We start from the raw sequence: 16,570 nt of genomic DNA, 5'->3' as shown, positions 1-16,570 counted from the left end.
CTTTGGTAGTTAGCTATATACATAGTAGTATTAGAGATATATTTATGTCGGGGAAAAAATGTTTGAAGTGCGTGGATAATGTCGTGCTTAGTTCCATTCCAACAACTACCAAAGTTTGTTGCTAATATAACATTCATTTAACGGTTGCAATTACAAGTATTTTTTTTTTATATGAGTGTTCAGTTCATAAACACAAAAAGATTTTGGAAACAGCAAAATAGAAAGTAATAGATTTATGACACTAATTATAAAGAAGAAAATTATTACGATAATCGCATATTGCTAAAAACAATTTCGGACAGATAAGGATTCGTGACAAAATCGAATCTCTCCTTCTTATAAGGGTCGATCTTGTCACATGAACGGATTTAGTTAATAAATTAAAATATATGTCTAAATATACAAATGGATAATATAATATATTATGTTCATTGTCCTTTTTCTTTCGTGACGTTTGAGATAACTCGATAAGTTCTCGTGTTAGAAAATGCATAAAAGTTATTATCTTATACAAATTAGAAGCCGATAACGATGATTATTATCTACGTAACCATAGTACTCTCAAAGTAAAGAAAGAAAAAAGTACTCTCAAAGAAAACTAAACGAGTTTATAAGACAAGACTTTCTCGAACAATTCATGTAACTTAGTAGTATGTATTAGTTTTGCCTTATTGACCAAGACTAATAGATACACATCTATAACTACAAAGAGCTATTATCAAGATTCTTATTATACTTAACGAGAACAAAAGATTTTTTATTACAACGGTCCTAGAAAACAAAACTCTGAAAATGAACCCATAAATTCATTTTTGGAATTTAGCTGCACCAGCACCACAAATATTTTCCTTGGTTTCAACGTCTCGGGCACAAGTGGCGGCCCAAAATGCTTATTATTAGATATTTTTTGTTGGTACAGAAAATTAATTTTTAAATTTATAGATATTTGGGATAGTTGAAAATAAAGATCTCTCTTACCGAATAAAAGCGTGGCAGTAGCAGGTGTGTTGTATGTAATCATTATAATAGTAATTAAATAAATCAGAGATATACACTGAACTAAAGTACTCTGGAATTTTATTTCTTTAAGAGAATAAAAAAAAGTTACTGTATTTCTTTGTCAAAAAAAAAAGAGAATAAAAAAGTTGTTTTTGGAGCAATAGAAACTTTCTGCCACGCGTTTTATGCGTTTTGATTCGTCAAGTTGTCTGTGTCTGTTCACACGTAAACCACGCCAATTGGAGCCAAACAAGACCAACTTTTATACACGTACAATGTAATCTCCTACGACTAATTTAATACATCAACTGATCGTAATTGGACTTTAATAATGTGGGAATTGAAAAACATTGGCGTAGAAGAAAGTTCGTGATCAGCAAATAACAATGTCTATGAAGTTCAAATGCAATTCAAAAATTTCATTATTTGATAATATATATGTCCATACTATAATAATATTCATAGGCAATTTCATTGAAAAAAGATTAATAGACAATTCGAATTAAATATAATAATGGAAGAAGGCAAAAAATATACTATTACCAAGATGTTTTTGGTCATTGCTATATTTTCTATTTTTAGGTATAAAACAAACCTCTTCGACAAAAGAAAAAAGAAAAAGGTATAAAACAAACCCTTTTAGTCAAAACGTAGTTTGTGTATATAAAATTATACGACATTACTCATTGATCAAAGATGTAATTAGTTAATATCATAAGAAAACTCTGAAAACTATATATTTCTGTCCGATCTAGTTACTTTATTGCGAATCAAAAAAACCTTGAACTCACAAAATCAGATCATGTCAATAAAATAAACAATAATCTAATAGTAATTAACATGCACAATTAGCCTTTAAATAATACTTTATAGTTAAGTTCACGAGCTAGTATCTTTTCTCATGTTAATTCGAAGTTGCTTTTGTTGACGAACTTTAAATTTAAATAAAAAAACGAAAGATGTAGGTAGGCTCTACAATCTCTGTGTGCACATAACTCGTCCCATTGGTTGAGAGGTGATATCATATGGGACTATAGACAGTGAAAGACGTTATTGTCCTTAGGAGCTAAACCGGGAAATGCCACCGGATTATCCAATATAATTAAACCGGCTGAGCCAGATCTTATAATTTTGTATGATAACCACTTTATCTAATAAGTTTCACAGAATCAGAACTCAGTAACTTTAAGAAAATATTATTTTGTTGTAAAATGGCTTAATAGACAGACTCCAACATGAAACCCATGAAAATATGCGACCAAGTCAACAAAAGAGAAGGATAAAAATAAAAACTGGTTGACTATAATAGCAAGAATTAAAAGAAGTCGTCAATGGTTCAACGACTTGAAATATTAATTAGTAATAATATTAAAACTTAATAAATTGAAAATTATATATAAAAATATATATTTTACTGTAAATTTTGTAGATTTCTTTTACTGCTTCGGACTGCAGATAATTAAACCAGTAAGATACTGTACCGCAATTCTGTACTACAACTTCTATTCCTCCATACTTCATCATTACCTTAAATTTGTATATTGTACACATATATAGTTATAACACTTAATGTTTAGTACAATTCTACTGGTATTTATATTCATGCAGTTAAAAAAGTTGTATAAAGTATAATAATTCCATATAGATCAGGCTACTTGGAGTTGGAGTTACAATAAAATTAAGTAGTAAATGTTACTCTAATATTCCATCGTCAAATTAAGACTATTAAGTTGTGTTTTCTACCTTTTTTTTTTTGCAATACAAAAGTCAATTATTGCATGGATATTATTGGAAGTCAAACAATTATATGTTCAGCATCACTCGTTGACGCATAACACAATGTTGATTATATATCTATGATATCATGTATATATTTTCCTAAGAACTTAGAGACATATCTTTATACGTATTCACGGACCGACAATTTTAAGACACCATATGATGTTACAGATTCCGCCGGTGACTTTGACGGAGTCCATCATCACAAGTCGCTGTTAAAATGCCAAATAAGTTATCTAAATAGGGCCCTTTAAAATATAGGGTTTTGGCTCCGGCTGATATGATAACGTAAATGTACTTATTTTAATAAGTTAAGTATTTGTTTCAGAATTGACATTTATCGTAAATAGCTATAGCTAAGCTAAGTACATGTGAGTTTTGGAGTATATTAATAATAGTTCGTAAGTGAAAATATCAAATTTATTTATACAAAATTAAGCAAATAATTCACTTTATATAGTGGAAGTGTCGTGAGCAAAGTAAGTAATAAACTTTATTAATTGCTTTCTGTGCCTCGAGCTAAATAACCTTATAATCTTCGAATAGTCAAACGTAGAAGAGGTCGGAGACGTCAAAAGCAAAGTCGCGGTTTTTTGTACTCATATGCCCATGAAAAGTACCGATAAATAAATCAGAAAAGTTTCAGCTATATAAATGAAATAGAAATAAGATAGAGTTGACAAATTAAACCAAAAGCACGACGAGTCAATAACTTAAAGAACGTTCGACATATTAACAATTAACATTATTTCAGCGACGTTGAAGAGGTTCGATATTTATATCTAGAGTCTTATTTATTTTTCTTGACTGATTTATCTAGAAATATTTTCTATATCTTTTTTACTTTCGATATATCTACATGAATTTCAACCGAACAAATAACAAATTTACAATTTAATTTCTATAGTTTTCCAAGTATTTTCATAATTATAAGGTCTCTATCTATCCATGGAACCTTTCCCTGTGTCCATTTATACGTAAACTTACAATCTATACATTGTTATTGGTAAATATTATATTACATAGATATAAAGGTATAATCTCATTAGACTTAAATAATCATATTGTTACTATTTAATAAATTGGGACCAACCCATATCAGTATGATTAAGACACAGAGCCTGGATAAAGATCATTTAAATGCTATGTTTTAGATGTGATTTTAGTTTGTTTATAAGTACAACTTATTGAAAACAAAATAAGAGGATGGGTCATTGGTCTTAAAGAAAGTACCCACTTGCAAATCTTTATAATTTTCACATAACACCAATCTTTATAAAAGTCCTCCTTCTAATGCATCAAAGTCTATCTGCCAGCTTTGCATATGTATATTTTTTGACTTTTTTTGCCCCATTCCATCAATTCTCAATGATAATTCACCAATATACAAATGTATATAATGTTAATATGCATGTGTAGCCTGTACCCTGTAGGGATAGATATAAATACGTGTATATAAATGGAAAATTCTCATAGGTTTATCTGTTTTTAACATCTGTAAAGTCCCAACAGAAAGAGTTAGATAAATGATTTCTATAAAGAAGAGAAAAAAAGTCATTTGATATTATAACATTTGCTTATTAGAAGACAATTAAGGATTTAAACTTACTATCCATATTCTACGATAAGTATCTAACAAAAACAAGTTTGCATGGTCTTCACAAGCATTTGAAAGTTTTAACCATTTCTGTTAGAAAACTGTTTTCTCGTTTATCAATCTTTTCACTTACCAAACGTTGTGGGTTCGTTGTTCGAAAAACTCCATTGCACATAAGAAATATAGATGATAGAATCGATTTGCTGTACAAAAAATATGAAGATCGATATTTCCAAAAATAATATGTAAATGATAAGAAAACCATGTAGGCATAATAATTTAGTAGAATCATTCATTCTCCCATTTTTTTAATGGAATAACTATAAACTAAAACATGTACGGTTGTAATGCACACTAGATTTTGTTCGACTAAAAATCATACTAAATAAAAACCCTAATACACGCAAGAATGAGTTGTACCGACTTGTACGTTCCCGGTCACCTATAAACCTCATTCTCTCAAGTCTCTCTGCATATGCCACTTGTACACTCCGTTTGACTTTTCAAATTTCGTCAAACGATTTTGCTCTTCTTTTCTTTGTTGCATTTAAGGATCTTCACGTGGACGAATTTTCCATCTAATCATACAATAAATAGTTAATTACTTAAAACGATATTACAATTCTGGTTTAGACTTGTTTTCTGAATATTTCCCGACAGAAGAAAGTCAAATCTATAGTAGAAAAGACTACGCTAATTGTTTTTTTTTGGGTGCACATAACTATGTTAATTTAGGTGTAGCATTTTTTTTTTTTTGAAGTCAATGAAAAAAATATTTCGTACATAGAAGTAGATTCGCAATCGCGTACAAGAATGACTAAAACTTTAGTCATTTTGTGGGTTCATCAGCCTCTTGTAAGAGCTATTTGAATCCACGCGAATTTTAAATAATGGGCCCGTATATAAAACTTATTGGGCTTAACAGATATAACAGGATTGGGCTTATTTTAAGTTTCAAGTCGGACAACACACATGCATAACACACAGAAGGAAATATATTCATTACATGTATTTTCAAACACAATACTTTTCCAATTTCTTATGCCATTTCGTTAAGAGTCGGAGGATAATATTCAATATTTATCCCATGAATAATTTGCATTCTCTTTTAATCTTTCTAAAGAATCACCACTCCCATTAAAAGATTCTTATTATATTTGTAGAAGTAGAACGATCGTTTTTGCTTCTATTCTATTCTCTCTTAATTATTCAACTACTTCTAAATACGGCAATATTTGATCCATTTATTAAGTTTTTGTTAGTTAGTAATAGTAAACCAAATGGAAATATTAAAATTTGAACCTGTTGTAAAGCTAATGAGACATAAAATTGATAGGGCATCCACTTTTGTCTGTCCCTAGTTTTATATGAAAAATAATTGATGAGGGATTTGTGTTTTTGTGTCGGTGGGATCTGACTTTTCTACATCATTCGGAGGATTTTGATTTTTAAAAATAATAATGGCACTATGGCACTATGGCACAATGGGTTCAAACGTGTTCATAGAACCTCGATTTCATTTATGTTGATAGAATGAGTAGGGAGGACCATTCTATACCGATATATTAATTTGTATTCTTACATGTTTTAGCTTGATTTGATACAAATTGCTTGTAAGGAGGGAACAAAACTGCGCCTTAATCATCGTAGTCTTGATGAAATATTGAACATTCTCAAAATCTATTTTGAAAATCCAAGAATTTGTATCGTTACACTGTAGACATGGGATATCCAAAATCATGATGACATTACAGTTTAAGACAAACTTTAAGTGGATATGAAAATTGGGAAGAGTGAGAAAGAAGAATCTATGAAGGATAATATTCCTTTAACAAAGCAAAAACATCCAAACATTTGTGTTTGCAACTTTCATCTTTTATTTTTTGCATCATGTTCAATATTCAACTCAAGGACCAATATACCTAAGTCTTGTGGTTTCTTCGAATGAAAAAACAAAAGATTTTACTAGTACATTTTGAAAATTCACAACTTTACTTTTTTACTTATGATAAAAAAAAAATGGCTTTACCGTTCTGCAATAACCAAATTAGATTTGGTATCATTTATGGCATATAAGTTAGCTGAGAGAAGTGCATTAATGGTGGTGATATCTAACTGAGGAGTGGTATCATTTTGAGTGATAAAGCCTATCTGTATCTCCTGTTTTTCTTTATCTTTAATCAGTTTATATCAGATATGTTTGGCGTATTTAAAATCCAATTGACCAATATCAATGTAAAAACAAAGAAAAGAAAATGATGATAACATGAATGCTTTTGGTTCAATCGATATCAATGTTCTTGAGATATTCAGTTTCTCTGTAGTAATTTTTATTTATTTTAAATTTTTAATCGATCGTTAAAATCTCCATACGATTTATAGCCGTCCGATGATTAGAAAATCATGGTCAACATGTTTAACACGTGGAAATAGACGATTGTACCCTCACGAGTCGGTTACCCATTTCGTACGCATTTTCAAAATCACCGAAAGACTTCATAATTATTGTTAAAATTATCCCAAAACATACTTATTCACTAACTTTCATGACTTAACTTTTTATTACAAGTAACGACAATCATCAATTAACGCTTAAGCATAAACCACAAAAAGTCTAAAATGTCGAAACTACCCCTAATCTGCCATTAACACCGACACAAAAAACCTCCATCTCTTTCACAGTTCACTCTCTCTTGCCTCTCCACTCACTCACAGACTACACAACACAGACCTAAAAAAATGTCTTCTCTGCGTTTGCGTTTATGTCTTCTTCTACTCTTACCTATCACAATTAGCTGCGTCACAGTCACTCTCACTGACCTCCCCGCGTTTCGTGAAGCTCCGGCGTTTCGAAACGGCAGAGAATGCTCCAAAACGACATGGATACCTTCGGATCACGAACACAACCCATCAATCATCCACATCGCTATGACTCTCGACGCAATTTACCTCCGTGGCTCAGTCGCCGGCGTCTTCTCCGTTCTCCAACACGCTTCTTGTCCTGAAAACATCGTTTTCCACTTCATCGCCACTCACCGTCGCAGCGCCGATCTCCGCCGCATAATCTCCTCAACATTCCCATACCTAACCTACCACATTTACCATTTTGACCCTAACCTCGTCCGCAGCAAAATATCTTCCTCTATTCGTCGTGCTTTAGACCAACCGTTAAACTACGCTCGGATCTACCTCGCCGATCTCCTCCCAATCGCCGTCCGCCGCGTAATCTACTTCGACTCCGATCTCGTAGTCGTCGATGACGTGGCTAAACTCTGGAGAATCGATCTACGTCGGCACGTCGTCGGAGCTCCGGAGTACTGTCACGCGAATTTCACTAACTACTTCACTTCAAGATTCTGGTCGAGTCAAGGTTACAAATCGGCGTTGAAAGATAGGAAACCGTGTTATTTCAACACCGGAGTGATGGTGATTGATCTCGGAAAATGGAGAGAAAGGAGAGTCACGGTGAAGCTAGAGACATGGATGAGGATTCAAAAACGACATCGTATTTACGAATTGGGATCTTTGCCTCCGTTTCTGCTCGTTTTCGCCGGAGATGTTGAGCCGGTGGAGCATAGGTGGAATCAGCATGGTCTTGGTGGTGATAACTTGGAAGGACTTTGCCGGAATTTGCATCCAGGTCCGGTGAGTTTGTTGCATTGGAGCGGGAAAGGGAAACCATGGCTAAGGCTTGACTCGAGACGACCGTGTCCGTTGGATTCGTTATGGGCTCCTTATGATTTGTTTCGTTATTCACCGTTGATCTCTGATAGCTGATTGTAACATCGGACGGTGGAGGAAGGCACGACCGTGTTTTGCTGACGTGGAATAAAGCTATTTTGATCGGTCGTAATAAATACGTTGGTCAAGCCACGTGCCAGATGATTGAAGAGGTGGTAGGTTTTGATCGGACGGTGTATAACCATTCATGTGATAAAGAATTCCCAGGCCAAGTGTAATCGAAAAGAAGAAAGTGAACTAGAAGAGTTAAGATTGTGTAACGGTAACGTTCCGGAGATTGGTTCATATCGATTGAAATGTATTATGTGTTTGAAATTGATTGTATGGATCTAATTAGTGTGACATAATTTACGGAAAAGTAACCACGTTTTTCAACAGAATTCTCTGAGCTCACGTAAACGAAAACATTATATTGAAACATATAAACATAAGTTGTTGGTGTATGATGAAAGTGGGCCAATGATAGGGTTTGGACATTGGGGCCGATTTTAACTTGAAAGGTTATGAAGAAGGCTAAGAACACTTATAAGTGCATTCGTTTTATGTTTTATCCAAGAAGCCCACATTATTCTTTTGGGCTGAGAAGTTCACAATCACTTTAGTTGCGCCTTCTTAACAATTTGGTTACTTGTTTGTGAGTCTTATAGCAGAGTTTCAATCTTTGAGTCTTTGACTCTGATCTTTTTTTTTTTTTTTCAAATGAAGGCCTCTATTGAATATTTGATCAATAGTAAGGCCTCTACACATGTATACTTCAACGATTTTTAAGTAGATTAAAAGATTTTATTTTCAACTCTAAATATTATTTTCTTATAATATTGAACCAATTCTACTTCATTTCTATCTTCCATCAATAGTTTTTTCTTAAATGTTTCTAATTAATTTAACTTGAATTTAAAATGCATCCAAACTTTGTTTTAAATCAATAATTAGCAAAACAAAGAGAATATTTGAAAAATCAATCCTCACGGACAGATACGTGAAAAGTATATGCTCTATCATGTATTTGGTATAATTATCATAAATTAGTTCGTGCGCCACCAGAAGACCAATTAGTTAGAAGTTATTATAGTAATCGTCACCTAACGCATTCTGTGATTAATGACACATTCTCACTAAACGAATCTCAACATCCATGCCACGTCATGGACACTTTACAAGAGTTAAAACATCTGAAAAGACAAATATTTTGAAGTCATAATTCATTAACGTTGGACACTTTGTTTTGATAACAAGCTCACGAAAACTGAATTGTATAACGAAAAAAAAGATTCTAGATTCTAGAGAGAAACTCTACTATATAGACAATAGTCAAATACGTACATGCATGCATCCTATTGAAATTAATTATTTTGACTATAACACTAACTATTTTGTCAGGTAATGTACATGATAATAAGAAAATTAATACGTCTAGAATGAGTAAGTTGTGTGAATGAAAATAATTTATTAATTTAAATAATAATAGCAAGTAAAAGACAATTTATATTGTTACATCACAGCACACCATAGAATCTGAAATTGTGCGTGGAAGGTCTAATAGATTGGTACACTGACGTGGATCCAACCCGTTTGTAAAATAAATAATAGAAATGATTTATGATAACCCCAACAATTCATATCATCCACAAAATTTGACTGTGGTCACAACCTAATTAATATATTATCCTTCACTCGCTGATATTTTTGGATATCCATGAGACGTTATCAATCGACGGCAATATGTTTTTAGTTACTTTTTACCCTTTTTGTTCTAGTGATTTGAGAAGTCTGGTTTTTAGAAACTATCCTGATTGTTTTTTTTGTGTGTAGGAAATGGACATCCACATTAAAAAGTCAGATGCACGACTTTTATTTGAAGTACAGTGCGATCATCTTTGCATGTATAGGATCCGAGTTTGATATTCTTCTCGAAGTATTTTATATTTGAAGAATTCAATCTTTTTCCCGGCCTCGCGGAACATACCTTTTTTAGAAGCTTCTGCTATGAAAAAAACCGCCATAAAATTCTACCGAAATTAGAAAAAGTTGAAATATATTTGTTACAATAGTATGATAAAAGTTAAAATTTTCTGACGATGATGTAATCCACGACAAAAAAGAAGAAGAAGAAACTTAGTTGTAAAATAAGAAATATGGTTGTTACAAGAGAAAAAAAAGAGTTTTTTTTGTTTGGTTAAAAATATTACAAAAAAGAAAGAATGATTTGCCCCACTCCATTTGCATCTGCAGAGTCAGAAAGAAACAAGAAGAAGGCGTCACTGAAAAAATCTATTTTCTAAAACGACAAATATTTGCATTGCGATAAGCCTATATATATCTATGTCATGCACTAATTCTTAAAACCAAATTAGAAACAAAATTTTCTGTATATAAATAATAAAACATATGTAGAAAATATTAAAATAATAAAACCACTATTGTTATGACTTGTGAGCATTAGTTAATTAAAACCTTGTTTTGATCGCTTTAAACTATAGTTGGATCTGCGAATTACCACCCTAAGATCTAGAAGCAAGATTTATTAGTTGCTCCTAATTCCCAGAGAGAAAATAATAATCTAGAAGCAATATAACATCTATAGGTGGAAGAAGACAACCCAGTTTCGTCTGTTTGAAAAATCCTCGTAGTAATGAGAGACTTGCAACTTCTTATATATAAAAAATAAATTAGAATTACAACCAAAAAATTAAAATAAATCAACCACGTGGCGTGCATGTGTGCCATGATACATACCAACAACGGGGACAAATAGGGCATAGATGTTTGGGGGGTTTTGTGAAATTGTGACCATATAAATCATTCAATATTCAATGATAATAAATTGCAATAACGCAAAAAACACACAAGTGGGTAGTGAATAAGAAGTGTGTAGGGCCACGTTTCAATATTTATCTCCTTCTATAAAAAGGACTCTCTTCTTCTTTGTATCCTCATTTTCATTAATCCTTCAATACATCTCTCAAACCCTAAGAGAAGAAAAATTTGCTTTGTTTTTGCCAAATTCAATCGATATATCAAAGATGAAGATGGGAGGTTCAAAGAGAAGAGTATCGAGCAAAGGACTTGGAGCTGTTCTTAAAGAACAAAGAGCTAAGCTATACATCATTCGAAGATGTGTCGTCATGCTTCTTTGTTGGCACGATTGATCCTCAATCTGTCTTCAGATTTCATCCTCATCAATCTTTATGTATAAAAGGCTTTCGTGTGTTGGAGGGAGAAGAGTCGTGATGTTTGGAGCTTAACCGGCCTGGCGGATCGGGTTTGATTCTACGCGAGATTGTGGATGAATCGGTTAAGAGTTTGACTTGTTTTTGATTAGACCTCTCTATATCGTTTAGCAGATTCTTGTTCTTTGGAGCAAATATGGAAAATTCAATGATTTAGTGGAGGAGAGGGCAATATTGTAAATATATTTGACGGTATAATAGAGAGAGTTGACAAAATTTTGTAATAGCTTTTGGCTTTGTTCTATGACATTTGAAATATTAAATGATTTACAACAGTTAAATGCATAAATGGTCTTTACCTCTTTTCTATAGTCCATCTAATCTTTTCTTGGGTTAATTAAGTTTTTCTAATTTCAATATTAGACCATCTTCATTGAGGATATTTCATAAGAGTTTCTCACAATTAAAAAAATAAAAATAATGAAAATGAAGGAGAGAGTGTAGAAAGTTTCTCACTTGAGATACTTTTTACAACCCATCATGACAATTTTCATTTTATTATTGGTTCAATTTTTTAACAAAAATATTTTTTTAATCAAATAATCAAATTGTAATATAATATTAATATTTTTTTTGTTTGAGAAATTTTGTGGGTTTCTCATGAATGAAGATGCCCTTAGTGCTCATACTATTCTTTTTCTAATTAATGTATTTTTGTGGAAGATACTCCTATTATGCAGTTTAATTAATTAATCATATGTTTAGTCAAACCAACAACTCTCTGTTCCTATGATGTATGATTCAAAGGTGGCAACAATAAAGCAATAATCAATAAAGATTTCGTTAGTTAATTGTTGATTATCGCTGCCCCACGCATGGGGATCGGTTGGTTAAACTAATCCATTTTATTTCTGACAACAAAAAGTCTACTTTTATTTTAGTTCTTGGGAGAGCTACCACACAATTTTCGACATGTCCCATGGTTTGGCTCAAACGTTTATGATTTGTGGTGATTAACTGTTGAGACAAGTGAGTTATCAAAGTAAGTCATATAACACTAGTACTAATTTCTTGTTGACATTACAGTCTAAAATTATACTATGCAATTATCTATACTATAACAGGTAAATTACTCAAAATACATTTGTATTGAGAGGGATGATATAATTCAATAATTTGTGAGCGACTATGTATATAAACCAAGGGACACAATACTCAAAATCATTAGTTTGGTTGGTCCCTCTTATTTATCTGACGTTATCATTAGCCATTAGGTGCTAAAATAATTATATTCTATAATCAGCCGTTTTCCGATTTTGAAAGGACATCATGATTTTAGTATAACTAATAGTTAATAGAACAACTAAAGTTTCATTTGTAACATTAGGAAAGTAAAGTATTCAAAAGATAAAATAAAGTTTCCATTTAACTAGTGATGCAAGAAAACCTGCAGACCAATCTACTATCAAAGTTGAACATTACCCAATTTATTTCATTTTTTTTTTTGTAATACCTTATTATATTAGAACGGTGTTGTCAAAAGAAGAGTCATGTTAATAAGTTGAACTTGAATTAATAAACCTGTTAGTCCTTTAGATATGTACTGAAGAACTCCAATAATTAGAGAAGAAGTACGTTGACTGGTCAAATGGAGACATGGGTAAGGCAGGCCACGTGCGGCGGTCCTACCATCGTCGCCGTCGTGACCATCACCACCGGTCTCTTCTCTCTTGTCTCTTTCACTTCTTCTCGGGCTACGAATTTTTAGTGTTTGCCCTAATTAATAAAGTTGTAATAATTGAGCCACTCACCTTTCAACCTTATGCTTTCCTTTTTGTACTTCTTTATTTTCTGGAACTTATCTTCTTTTGTACTTATCGTTCATTTTTTTTTCAATACTATGACTAACATTCCTTCTTAATTGTTTTAAATCGTTCTCCATTGGTTTAGGGTGGCCAAACAAAAGTTAACACATTAACCATAAAAGAAATCTCGTTTCATTTTTTCCTTGATTAAACTTGTGATGGAAATGAGATTGGACAAGATATAAATTAAAAAAACCAAGAATCATGTTCGAGATATATATATGTTCCGGATTCAACTAAAATCCAAAAAGGAGGGAATTTGCTACTTCGATAATAATGTTTACTATTGATTGGCTCATATAAATTTGAGACCGAGTTCCGACCTTGTTACATTCACAAGCAACGACTTGAAACTTTTCCCTAATTAAAAACATATTTCCCACATGAAACAAAATCTGGTCACTAAAACAGGACGAGGATCTACGATCTTTCTCTAATCATGAACATTGATGAGTATGACTAATAAGAATTATGTGTTTTCAATTTAAAACCGATTAGTATTAAGTGAACTGATCCGATCCATCGTTCATCTTATTTCCAACTTGGAACTCCAAACACCACCAGGTCGATCCAACTTGTTGGGTTTAAACAAGTTCAGTGTATCGAAAGATGAACATGAGATGGCCTACGATGTCTCAAACAACAACAAATCAACTATTTGATTTATTGGAGTCTTTGTAACGTTTAAGAAGTTTTTTGTGACTTTTTCTTTGTTGACATTATCTCTTTGGAAGAGAAAACATTCAGACACTATTCGTCCCATCAAACCAACTAATTATTAATTTCCTCATATAGTAGTTGTGTTTCTTTGTTTGTTTTTGTTTCTGTCCACAATTCTAGAATATTTTGGGCTTCTTTCCGGGTGCCTTCACATTGTGTTCTTCTTTCCCATAACACTACATATGATTTATCTTATCTCACGTTTAATTATATAATATATGATCCTCTCTTTATGAGACATGGAGAGAGCAATTATTTGTGACAAGTCTAAGTCTATATGTTGGCATCTTGCTCGTACTTCACTCCGTAACACTGTATTAAATAGTTGTCTACAAAATTTGTGTCTTTTTTGTTTTGTTTTGTTTTGTTTTGTTTTGTTTTGTTTTGAGTCTCATAGTTTCATCATTCGTCTTCTCCACAAAATTATAAATCTTAAACGTGTAATACATAATGTCAACAAAATGGCCCATTAGCTCAGTTGGTTAGAGCGTCGTGCTAATAACGCGAAGGTCGCAGGTTCGAAACCTGCATGGGCCAATATGTCTTTTATTTATTGATTTTAACACCACAATATCGGCCCAATAAGACCTTTGTTTTTAAAGCGTCTACATATTCATTCGTGGGCCAAATTCACACCGTTATAGCAAATACAATAATAGAAATCTCGATGAGATTAAACAATATTCTTACATATTTACCAAAATGTAAGAAAAAAAATATAGCTTGATGAGCTCACAAACACACATTGATGACTTCTACTCCTGGTTTCAAGTTTGTTATTGTACCAAATTACCTTCTTCCTTCTCTTAAGTGCATGGCTTCACTCCAAGAGGACTTAAATGTTTATGAGATTCTGACATTACCATCTCTAAAGGTTGACACAGATTTGGATTCTTTGAAGCTTTAAATCTTCTTCCCATCTTCTCATAGAACTTTGTAGAGAATCTAAGCTCACCTGTTAGGTTGTTTCCATTGATGTATAAAGCACCAAGGCAAGGCAAAGCTTCAAGCTTCTTCGATGGAACAAAACCGGTTAGATTGTTGTTGTTCAGACCAAGAAACCTTAACCTCTTCAGGTTGGTTAGACTTGTAGGAATCTCACCTCTCAAACCCATTTTGGATAAGTCCAAAACTACCAAATTGCTCATCTTCCCCCAATTTGTTCCCACCATATCCTCTTCACCCATTGGATTGTTAGATAAAACTAATTCCGTTAGAGATTGGATATTTTCAATATTCTTGGACAGCCCACCAGAGAATCTGTTGTTCCTCAGGTCCAAAAGTGTCAAATTCTTCAAAAATCCTAGTTCTTGAGGTAAGTTCCCTTCTAAGAGGTTATTGCTTAGGTCAAGCTTGAGCAATGAAACCAAATCTCCAAAAGATGTAGGCAATGTCCCTGAGAAAGAGTTGCGGCTCAAATCCAAGATCAAGAGCTCTTTTAACCCTTTGAAACAGTTTGGGATCATTCCCGCAAACGAGTTCCCTGCGAAAACCAGCCTCTTTAGTCTCTTTAAGTTGCAGATACTCGCGGGTAGCTCTCCACTAAATCCATTTTCGAGAACCACTAAAGACTTCAGCTTTGTGAGATTTCCAATTGTTTCAGGAAGTTCCCCAATGAGACCGGGATTGGATCTAAACTCGAGAGATTCTAAGTTAGATGCAAAGTTTGTCCACAACTCCTCTTTAGCTATCACCATGGGAGAGATAAAGCAGTTGAAGAAGGAGAGAGATCTTAAATGCTTGAGCTCAAATAACTCTGGTCTTATCTGAAGACTTGAGGAGCAAGGAAGCGAGTTTTCATAAATAAGCCCTAAACTCAAATCCGTGACATACCACAGGTCATTGTAGATGTCACAAGAAACACCCTGAAACCAAAAACAAAAAAGTTTTATTTTTCAATGTTTGGATTTTCTGAAGAGCACTTAGCTGCAAGATAAAGGAATGATTGGTGGGCCAATGAGCATATAATTGTAACAACCATTGAAACATTTAAAGAAACCCCCAAAAAGAGATGTTATATGAAAATAGGATTCACTTTGTTGCTTTGAAGCTTTAAACTTCACTATCCGATTATGGAAATTTTCAAAGAGGACAAAGCATTTTGAAGAATTATTTGAGACAGCTAGAAAACAAAAAAGTCTTTACACATCATTTCAAAGGCTTTTTCGAAGTTAAGTTTGATTGATTCAACAACATCTAAAGCTCAAAAGTTTCTACATCATTATAAGCTCAAGCTCTTCACTATCTTCAAGAGTCTATGACAATTAAGGACTTACTTGACCGTACAAAACATAACTCTAGAGAAACTATAAAGCAAGTTTTTTAAGGAAAGAGAGACTTGTAAGAAAAACCTGAATTGGAGTCCAACCACAAGGATCAGGATAGAGAGCAGATCCGTTCCAAGAATCACCAACAAATCCTTGAATCGCAGAGTACAAGGCTTCACGTTCTCTTTTGTCCATTGGAGCTTCTTCAGAATCAGTTACTTCAGGTAAAGATTCATCTCCGTTACATCCGAAAAGCAGAGATAGTAAGAGAAGAGAGGAAAAAAACGTTTGCCACAACATTGTTCAGACAGAGAACAAGAACAGGAGAAACAGAGCGTGTGATGTATTTTGTCCTCTTTCTATTTGGGTTATGAGTTGGTTCTTGTAATTATTTATTGAAGAGAGAGCGAGAGGTCGTTGGGAATCAATAGC

At 33.0% G+C, this 16,570-nt stretch overlaps 3 protein-coding genes, 2 long non-coding RNA genes and 2 other non-coding genes across 7 annotated transcripts; 6 read left to right on the top strand and 1 right to left on the bottom strand.

Moving 5' to 3' along the window:
* The first annotated feature begins 4,666 nt into the window (after positions 1 to 4,666).
* On the top strand, positions 4,667 to 4,924 carry AT1G05003. The gene has a single exon (NR_138817.1). It is a non-coding gene; the product is annotated as an other RNA (long non-coding RNA).
* Positions 4,925 to 6,894: 1,970 nt separating this feature from the next.
* Positions 6,895 to 8,632, top strand: GATL3 (galacturonosyltransferase-like 3). Its single transcript, NM_101196.3, has one exon. The coding sequence runs from the start codon at positions 7,115 to 7,117 to the stop codon at positions 8,150 to 8,152; it is 1,038 nt and encodes a 345-aa protein (NP_563925.1). The 5' UTR covers positions 6,895 to 7,114; the 3' UTR covers positions 8,153 to 8,632.
* A 1,120-nt stretch (positions 8,633 to 9,752) lies between these two features.
* Positions 9,753 to 10,157, top strand: AT1G04997. The gene has a single exon (NR_138816.1). It is a non-coding gene; the product is annotated as an other RNA (long non-coding RNA).
* A 755-nt stretch (positions 10,158 to 10,912) lies between these two features.
* On the top strand, positions 10,913 to 11,703 carry RTFL17 (ROTUNDIFOLIA like 17). Its single transcript, NM_148462.3, has one exon. The coding sequence runs from the start codon at positions 11,140 to 11,142 to the stop codon at positions 11,263 to 11,265; it is 126 nt and encodes a 41-aa protein (NP_683303.1). The 5' UTR covers positions 10,913 to 11,139; the 3' UTR covers positions 11,266 to 11,703.
* Positions 11,704 to 11,756: 53 nt separating this feature from the next.
* Positions 11,757 to 11,846, top strand: MIR8166. Its single transcript, NR_138815.1, has one exon. It is a non-coding gene; the product is annotated as a microRNA ath-MIR8166 precursor (primary transcript).
* A 2,488-nt stretch (positions 11,847 to 14,334) lies between these two features.
* Positions 14,335 to 14,408, top strand: AT1G13240. The gene has a single exon. It is a non-coding gene; the product is annotated as a tRNA-Ile (tRNA).
* A 64-nt stretch (positions 14,409 to 14,472) lies between these two features.
* Positions 14,473 to 16,558, bottom strand: AT1G13230 (Leucine-rich repeat (LRR) family protein). The gene is made up of 2 exons (NM_101195.3): positions 16,223 to 16,558; positions 14,473 to 15,736 (listed from the first exon to the last, which is right to left on the bottom strand). The coding sequence occupies exons 1-2, from the start codon at positions 16,436 to 16,438 to the stop codon at positions 14,678 to 14,680; spliced, it is 1,275 nt and encodes a 424-aa protein (NP_172782.2). The 5' UTR covers positions 16,439 to 16,558; the 3' UTR covers positions 14,473 to 14,677.
* Between the last annotated feature and the right edge of the window lie 12 nt (positions 16,559 to 16,570).

The sequence above is a fragment of the Arabidopsis thaliana genome (assembly GCF_000001735.4).
Source record: "Arabidopsis thaliana chromosome 1 sequence".
Classification (NCBI taxonomy): Eukaryota; Viridiplantae; Streptophyta; class Magnoliopsida; order Brassicales; family Brassicaceae; genus Arabidopsis; species Arabidopsis thaliana.
The sequence above is the reverse complement of the archived record's forward strand: the minus strand, read 5'-3'. Positions and strand labels throughout refer to the sequence as shown.

Excerpts from the sequence above, each read along its gene's own strand:
- GATL3 (NM_101196.3), top strand. The coding sequence starts at position 7,115 with ATGTCTTCTCTGCGTTTGCGTTTATGTCTTCTTCTACTCTTACCTATC.
- RTFL17 (NM_148462.3), top strand. The coding sequence starts at position 11,140 with ATGAAGATGGGAGGTTCAAAGAGAAGAGTATCGAGCAAAGGACTTGGA.
- AT1G13230 (NM_101195.3), bottom strand. The coding sequence starts at position 16,438 with ATGTTGTGGCAAACGTTTTTTTCCTCTCTTCTCTTACTATCTCTGCTT. Across the intron at positions 15,737-16,222 it reads GTGGTTGGACTCCAATTCAG|GGTGTTTCTTGTGACATCTA; the intron begins GTTTTTCTTACA and ends TTTTGGTTTCAG.